At 50.3% G+C, this 7988-nt stretch overlaps 1 protein-coding gene across 1 annotated transcript; it reads left to right on the top strand.

The window, feature by feature from the left end:
• Positions 1–428: 428 nt before the first annotated feature.
• LOC121849586 (protein atonal homolog 1-like) lies at positions 429–5529 on the top strand. The gene is made up of 6 exons (XM_042337676.1): positions 429–433; positions 2165–2239; positions 4263–4417; positions 4493–4550; positions 4672–4959; positions 5271–5529. The coding sequence occupies exons 1-6, from the start codon at positions 429–431 to the stop codon at positions 5512–5514; spliced, it is 825 nt and encodes a 274-aa protein (XP_042193610.1). The 3' UTR covers positions 5515–5529.
• The last annotated feature ends 2459 nt before the right edge of the window (positions 5530–7988 follow it).

The following is a 7988-nucleotide window of genomic DNA, read 5'->3' as shown; positions in this document are numbered from 1 at the left end:
ATAAATAAAATCGCACTGGACCCTCGGTAATTTTACAGACAGCAGGAGATATCATTTTCATGAAAATGTCTCCAACCTTTCCGATAAACCTTTCTTTCGTGTGTTCGGAACCGCATAAATAAATCATGCCGAAACGTTCTGTTCCCTGTGAGAGATATCACCGTAAGGAAAACAATGCAGTCCTTTTCAGGCTCTTCTGACAAACTTCCCCCGTCAAAAAAGAAGTATGCAGAGCGTCTTTTAATCAGACAGTAACTTGAAATGGAGGTATTTCACGGAGGACGCCTTGGGACGTGAAAGGCGCTATACAAATGTAATCTTGCTGCTGTTGTATTATAAATACATACGCTGCAACTTATAATACAATTCACGTTCATATCATACAGCTCCTTTTATATCAGGAGGACATCTGAAAGCTCTTGATAAATATGCCGTATTTGCAGTATTCGCAGTGTTTGGCTTTCTGCAAGTGTAAACGAAACACTTGAAGCAAACTATTTTTCTGACTTTGTGTACAGATCATAACAATTTTGTTACACAACCATATCTATCTATTTTCCTCATGTTAAGCCATTGGAAAAACCGATATGCACAAAGCCACAACACCTAATATACACAGACCCTCACCTCATATACACAAACCAGCACCTGATATACACAGGACCAGATTTGCTATACACAGATCTGGCACCTGATATACACAGACCAGCACCTGATGCAGAGAAGATTTCTCTACCTGATGCCAAGTGATGGATTTATTTATATAAAAAAGAGTCGAAAGATTTGGAAGTAAACCGCCACAAGAGGGCATTGACTCACTCCGTTTGGTGCTGCAGGTGGCTTTCGGATCGGGTGGAAAGTAGAATGGATGTGATTTGAAGCCCAGGCTTTCACTGAAAGTTGCACAGTAATTTGAGGCACAGACCCCATGAAATCAATGCCAACTATACAGTATTCACAAAACCATAAGACGTAGAAACAGGAGTAAGCTATTCCCCCCCCTCGAGCCTGCCCCGCCGTTTAATAAGATCATGGCTGATCTAATTCCATTTACCCGTCCTATCCCCATATCCCTTAATCCCTCTTGTCACTGGGAGCAACCGGCGATGTGTTGCGAGACCTAATTTTAATCATATATGTATAAAACACAATGCTGGTGAATGTGAGGGAGAGAAGAGCATAGACAAAGCAGATTTAACAATAATAATAATGAGCTTTGCATTTGATACAGCACCTTATCATGTCTTCAAATCATCTCAGAGCACTTCACAGAATATACTGTAAAGTGAATTGAATGTATATTTTGTAGACGAAACACGACAGCCAATTGCGCACAGCAGTGCCCCACAGTCGTGGATTGAGTGACCAAATTATTATTTTTTTTGAAGGAATCAGTATCTCTGGAAAAGGGTTAGGGTTAGGGTTAGTCCAATCGACTAACAACCACAACAGCTCTTGGGTAAATAGAGGGGTGTGCAGTAAGGAAACTTGCCCAACGTTTCGTAATTTTGAACCCAGGTCCTCTCCCTTGCGAGGCGAGTGCTCTAACCACTAAACAGTAAGTATCACAAATAAAACAAACAGATCAGAATACCGAAACACGGTGAACGAATGCAATCCTTGCATCTGATAGAGCGCCTTATCGCGTCCTCGAATATATGAATGATATTGGTTTTGTTCGAGTTGAAACTGCACACCATGCACAAAGTTTATTCTTGCTGTGTGCCTATTGTTATTTCTGAATTTCTCAGCACAGCCCCCACACAGCACAGCCCCCTACAGTCACCCCCCCACCCCACAGTCACACCCCACCCCCTCCCCCACAGTCACACCCCCACCCCACAGTCACACCCCCACCCCCTCCCCCCACAGTCACACCCCCCGTCACACATCCCCCACAGTCACACACCCCCACAGCCACACACACCCCGACAGTCACCCCCCACCCCCACAGCACACCCCCCCCCCCACAGTCACACCCCCCATAGTCACACACCCCCCTACAGTCACACACCCCCAGCCACAGCCACTGCCACTCCCCACCCCCCAAACACCCCCCAACACAGACAGTCACCCTCACACAGCCACTGCCCCCACCCCTCTCCACCCCCCCCCACAGCCACTGCCACTCCCCCCATCCCCAAACACCCCCCACCTCCCCCAGCACAGACAGTCACCTCCACAACCCCCAGCGCAGACAGCACCCACCAGCAGACAGCAGACAGCACCCACCAGCAGACAGCAGACAGCACCCACCAGCAGACAGCACCCACCAGCAGACAGCACCCACCAGCAGACAGCACCCACCAGCAGACAGCAGACAGGACCCACCAGCAGACAGCACCCACCAGCAGACAGCACCCACCAGCAGACAGGACCCACCAGCAGACAGCACCCACCAGCAGACAGCAGACAGCAGACAGCACCCACCAGCAGACAGCACCCACCAGCAGACAGCAGACAGCAGACAGGACCCACCAGCAGACAGCAGACAGGACCCACCAGCAGACAGCAGACAGGACCCTTGGATGTCTTGATTTTTTTCCCCACGTGTGTGTGTGTGTGTTGTGCAAACAGACACGCGTGCCGAAGGTGACAGACAGACAGAGAGAGAGAGAGAGAGTGTGAGAGAGAGAGAAGAGAGAGAAAAATAAAGGAAGAAGAAGAGAAGAGCCCCTTTTTGCCCCAATCTGCCCCCGACTTCGGCGGCGACACCGGAGCAGAAGAGAAGCGAAGGGAAAGAGAGGAGCATCCGGACTGCACCGAAAGTTTCCAAAAAAACTCTGCTCCAAAAAAAACCCGAGTGAGTGAGTGAGTGAGTGAGTGAGATAAAAGGGAGGAGGGAGGCATAGAGAGAGGGATAAAGAGAGAGAAGATATATATATATATATATATATATAGAGAGAGAGAGAGAGGGGGAATAAAGAGAGAGAAGGGGATATATATATATTTATAGACAGAGAGAGAGAGGGATATATATATATATTTAGAGAGAGAGAGGGGGGGGGGGGGGGGTAGAGATAGAGGGATAGAGAGAGAGAAGGTGATATGTATATATAGTTATAGAGAGAGGGATAGAGAGAGAGAGAGAGGGATAGACGTAGAGAGGAATATTGATATATATATATATATAAAGAGAGAAAGAGTTAGAGATAGATTAGAGCGAGGAATAGAGAGAGGGATATAGAGAGAGGGATATAGGGTGGGGGGGGGGGGGGGGGGGGGGGGAGAGATAGAGAGGGGAGGGAGGGAGGGGGAGAGGGATAGAGAGGTGGGAGGGAGGGAGGGAGGGAGGGGGAGAGATAGAGATAGAGAGAGAGAGAGAGAGAGAGAGAAAAGCAAAACTCTTTTGCAACAACCTGCGACAACTTCGTGTGTTTGTGCCACTTCAGAGCATCGTCAGCAACAAGAGCATCCGGACTGCAGAGTTTACCCCCCACCCCCCCCCCCCCCCGACCACCTCCACCCTCCCTCCCTCCCTCTGCCCTCCCCACTCTCTCGCTCTCCTCCCCCCCCCCGTCCTCCTCCTCCTCCTCCTCCCCATCAAACTTTTATTTTATCATTTTTCTTGTTGTTGTTGCAGCGACTTCATTTGTGGTCCTCTCCTCTCTACTCTCTCTCTCTCTCTCTCTCTCTCTCCCACTTTCTCTCTCTCCCCCTTTTTTTGGTGTTGACCCCTTTTTTTCTACCCTTTCCCTCTCTCCCACACACACTCTCTCTCTCCCTCTCTCTCTCCTTCCCCCTTCCCCCCCGCATCAAACTTTATTATTCTTATTATTTTTTTTTCTGGTCGTTACGACTTCATTTCGTCCTCTCTCTTTATTTACCCCCTCTCCCGCTCTCTCTATTTACCCTCTCTCTCTCTATTTACCCTCTCTTTATTTACCCCCCTCTCCCTCTTTATTTACCCCTCTCTCCCTCTTTATTTACCCCTCCCTCCCTCCCTCTCTCTCTTTTATCTTGTTTTACCCCTTCTCCCTCTCCTTTCCTTTCACCTTCCTCCTTTCACCCACCTTCTTCCCCATCCCCATCCCCTCTCTCCCCCCACTTCCCCCCCTTCCCCCACACACCCCACCCCCCACCCCACCCCCACACCCACCCCACCCCACACCCCCTCTCCGGGTGCGCCAATGACCCACGAATGGTCCGAGATGAAGGAACTGGCGGCCGAGCGGTGTCTGCAGCACCAACAGTCCGGGCTGTCGGCTCACCTGGGCTACGGGGCGGGGGGTGTGGGGGTGTGGGGGCGGGGGCGGGGGGGGCTTGTCCCTGCTGGACACCGACCCCCGAGCCTGGTTGGCCCCGGTGTACCCCCCGGCACCTGCCCGGCACACGCCGAGTACCTGTCGCCCGGATCGTCGACGAGACGCTGTTGGGAGCCGACGGCGACTTGGAGGAGGAGGAGGAGGAGGAAGAGGAGGAAGAAGAGGAGGAGGAGGAAGAGGAGATGATGATGATGATGGGAGGAGGTGATGGAGGAGTTGGAGTTGGTGGAGAAGCCCCATGAAGGTGCGGGAGCTGTGTCGGCTGAAGGGCTTGGGGCTGGGGGTGGGGTCCCTGGGGCCCTGGGGTGGGGTCCCTGGGGGCCCTGGGGTGGGGGTGGGGTCCCTGGGGCCCGGGCTGGGGTGGGGTCTCTGGGGCCCGGGGGTCTCTGGGGGCCCGGGGGGCCCGGGGGGAGCTGGGCTGCCGGCAGCGGGCGCCCCCCAGTCGGCAGGTGAACGGAGTGCAGAAGCAGCGGAGGTTGGCGGCCAACGCCCGGGAGCGGCGGCGGATGCACGGCCTGAACCACGCCTTCGACCAACTGCGGAACGTCATCCCGTCCTTCAACAACGACAAGAAGCTCAGCAAGTACGAGACCTTACAGATGGCCCAGATCTACATCACAGCCCTGGCCGAGCTGCTGCAGGGGGGAGGGGGAGGGGGGGAGCGGGGGGGGGGGGAGCAGCCCCCAAAGGCGAGGTACCCACCACCACCAACACCAACACCAACACCAACCCAACACCACCACCACCAACTCTTCCATCTCCATCACCTCCTCCATCACCACCTCCACCACCTCCTCCTCCTCCATCATCTCCACCTCCTCCACCTCCTCCATCATCACCTCCTCCTCCTCCTCCATCACCTCCCCCTCCCCCAGTTGCAGGCGGTACCCCACCGCCGGCTACTCGGTGCAGCTGAACCCCCTGCAGTTCGGCTTCGACCGGGACCAGATGGACATGTCCCACCACCACACCACACCATCACCAACACCGCCACCATCACCATCACCGCGAGGAGGAGGAGGAGGATCTGTCATCGTCGTCTTCCCCGGCCCTGGTGGGGCAGAAGAAGGCTTCCCCTCGGTCCCACCGCAGCGATGGGGAGTTCTCCCCTCACTCGGGCTACAGCGACTCAGACGTGGCCCTGGATCTGCAGAGCGAGGAGGAGGAGGAGGAGGAGGAGGAAGATGAGGATGAGGATGGTGGTGTTGGTGTTGGTGATGAACTCTCTGAACTGGTGCAGAATTACTAACATCCCACCCACACCCCCCCCATCACACCCCTCACACACATACCCCCCCCCCCCCACACCCCCACACCCCCACACACATACCCTCACACACACACCCCCCCACACACACATACCCAGACACATACCCCCCCCCCACCACCACCATCACACACCTACACACATAAAAAGCAAAGGAAAGAAGAAAAAAAAGAGAAAGTGAAACGTTTTAGAATTGAACTTAGTCTTCCATCCATTTGTGTGGGGGTGGGGTGGGGGTGACTGGGTGGGGGTGGGGGTGACTGGGTGGGAGGGTGGGGGTGACGGTGGTGGTGGGGGGTGTTGGTTTTGCTGTTTTTGTATTTGCTATGAACGCTGAATGCTAATAGAACTATTTTTGGGTCGTCTTAATAATGATAATAATAAATAGTAATAATAGTAATAATGTATTCCCAAACGAAAAAAAAAATCGCTAATTTTTATACGGATTCCATATATGTGTGTGTGTGTGTGTGTGTGTGTGTCCTGATGTTGTTGTAATCCTTTTTTTTTGTTTGTAATGCGCGCACTTTAAACCCAACCCACGACCTATAGCGACGTTGAAACTGCCAATCCTTTGAGCTGACTATTTAAAGAGAGTTCACCTGCAATTGGGGGTGTTTTCAAATATATATATATGTGTTTATATATATATATGTGTGTGTATAAATAGAGAGAGAGAGAGAGAGTGTGTGTGTAGGTATTTTCCATTCGGTTGTGTCAAACCTTCTGTCTTCCAGTGGGAATTTATATGTCTTATTTTTCTTCCTCTTTTTGGCAAAGTGAAAAGGTAGAATTATTTATTTGCTGACACTGTGTGGTCCTTTTTTTTCTTCTCCTCCTCCTCCATCCTCCTCCATCCTCCTCTCTCTCTCTCTCTCCCTCTCCAGCCAATGTATGTGCTTTGGTTCGCTTTTGTACCTGTGTTTTTTTTTGTGTGTGAGCTGGAAATCTTTTTTTCCCTTTGTTTTTTTTAAAAAGAACACGAACGAAACGTTGTTTTTTTAATTATTATTATTGTTAGCAACTTTTTGCTATTGGTTTATGTACTGTTTCTCCTTTTTTTTTGGGGGGGGGGGGTTGGGGGTTGGGAGGAAGGCAGGAGATTTTTTTTGGACTAAATAAATACATCTTTTTTAAAAAAAAATGAAAGCCCGTGTGTGTCGTGACTTATTTCAAATAAAGGACCACTATTTCACCCAATCCATCGTCAGTGCTGTGGATGTGCGAACGAAACGTTTCGGGCGAAATTAAACCTCGAGGCGCATCGGCGAATAGTGGGTTAAAATCCGACTTTTTTTTGAGTGCGTATTTCCAAAGTCCCGACGCTATTACCTGAAGGAGAATCTCTCCACTTCACCCATCAGTGGGGCTGAGATAAACCCACAGCAAAAAAAAAAACCCAAGGAAATCGATTTGGAGACGAAAACTCATCGCCCACAAAAAAACACACACACAAAACACACACAGACACAGACACAGTCAATTCACTGCACAGTATATTCCTTAGAAGCGCTTTGAGACGCATCGATGGCGACAACGAGGGATGAGAACGATTTCCTTATCGAAACGAAAACTGTGATATTTAAAATAAGTTCATTTTTTTTTAACAAGGAGAAAAAATGGGCAAACGGTTCGTTCGTTCGTTCGTTCGTTCGAGGCAAAACATTTTTTTTCCCTTTCCTTTGTTTTTAAAAAAAGTGACCTATTTAATTAACTTTTGAGTGTGTGGACCATACTTTTCTGTGACACCAGGGACTGAAATTGTAGATTACTTTAGTGCAAGTGTCAAAAGAGGACTGAGTTGATTCACTGGGGGTGGGGTGGGGTGTGGGGACTGAGTTGATTCACTGGGGGTGGGGGTGGGGTGGGGGTGGCAACAAAAGGACCAAGTCGAGGACAAAAGGACTGCCTCTCGTTTGATCTGCGGTTCACGAAGCATTTCTCAATGGAGTGGAGAGAGTCATTACTTGCGATCGGAACTGTGCAAACGTGCATTGCTCGTGGCTTCTTCACCAGGGAGAGGGAACAAATTCTCCTTTACTACCTATTTTAAGTGTGTGTCAGCGCCACGCAGATGCACACAGGTTACTTCCGAGTAATGTGTTGGTAATAATAATAATAATAATCCTTGCATTTGATATAGCGCTTTTCACGTCGGGAGGACGTCCCAAAGCGCTTCACAGAACACACTGTAAAGTGAATTGACTGTATATTTGTGGGCGAACGCGGCAGCCAATTGCGCACAGCAATGTCCCACAAACAGTCGTGGATTGAAAATGACCAATTTATTATTGTTTTTGGTTTTGGAGGGATTATTATTAGGCTCTGTGTGGAGTAAGGAAACTTGCCCAAGGTTTCCCTCTGCCTGGAATTTAACTCAGGTCTCTCCTTCGCAAAGCGAGTGCTCTAACCACTGAGCTACAGGACTCGCTAATTGTGGTTTAGCACCTTTTCAG

The sequence above is a fragment of the Callorhinchus milii genome, unplaced genomic scaffold (assembly GCF_018977255.1).
Source record: "Callorhinchus milii isolate IMCB2004 unplaced genomic scaffold, IMCB_Cmil_1.0 Scaffold1, whole genome shotgun sequence".
Lineage (NCBI taxonomy): Eukaryota > Metazoa > Chordata > Chondrichthyes > Chimaeriformes > Callorhinchidae > Callorhinchus > Callorhinchus milii.
This window is presented reverse-complemented; position numbering and strand designations above follow the sequence as displayed.

Bases quoted from the DNA above. Each gene is read 5' to 3' on its own strand.
- LOC121849586 (XM_042337676.1), top strand. The intron at 4,418-4,492 runs GAGGAAGAAGAG...GTTGGAGTTGGT, and splicing joins AGGAGGAGGAGGAGGAAGAG to GGAGAAGCCCCATGAAGGTG. The intron at 4,960-5,270 runs GTACCCACCACC...CCATCACCATCA, and splicing joins GAGCAGCCCCCAAAGGCGAG to CCGCGAGGAGGAGGAGGAGG.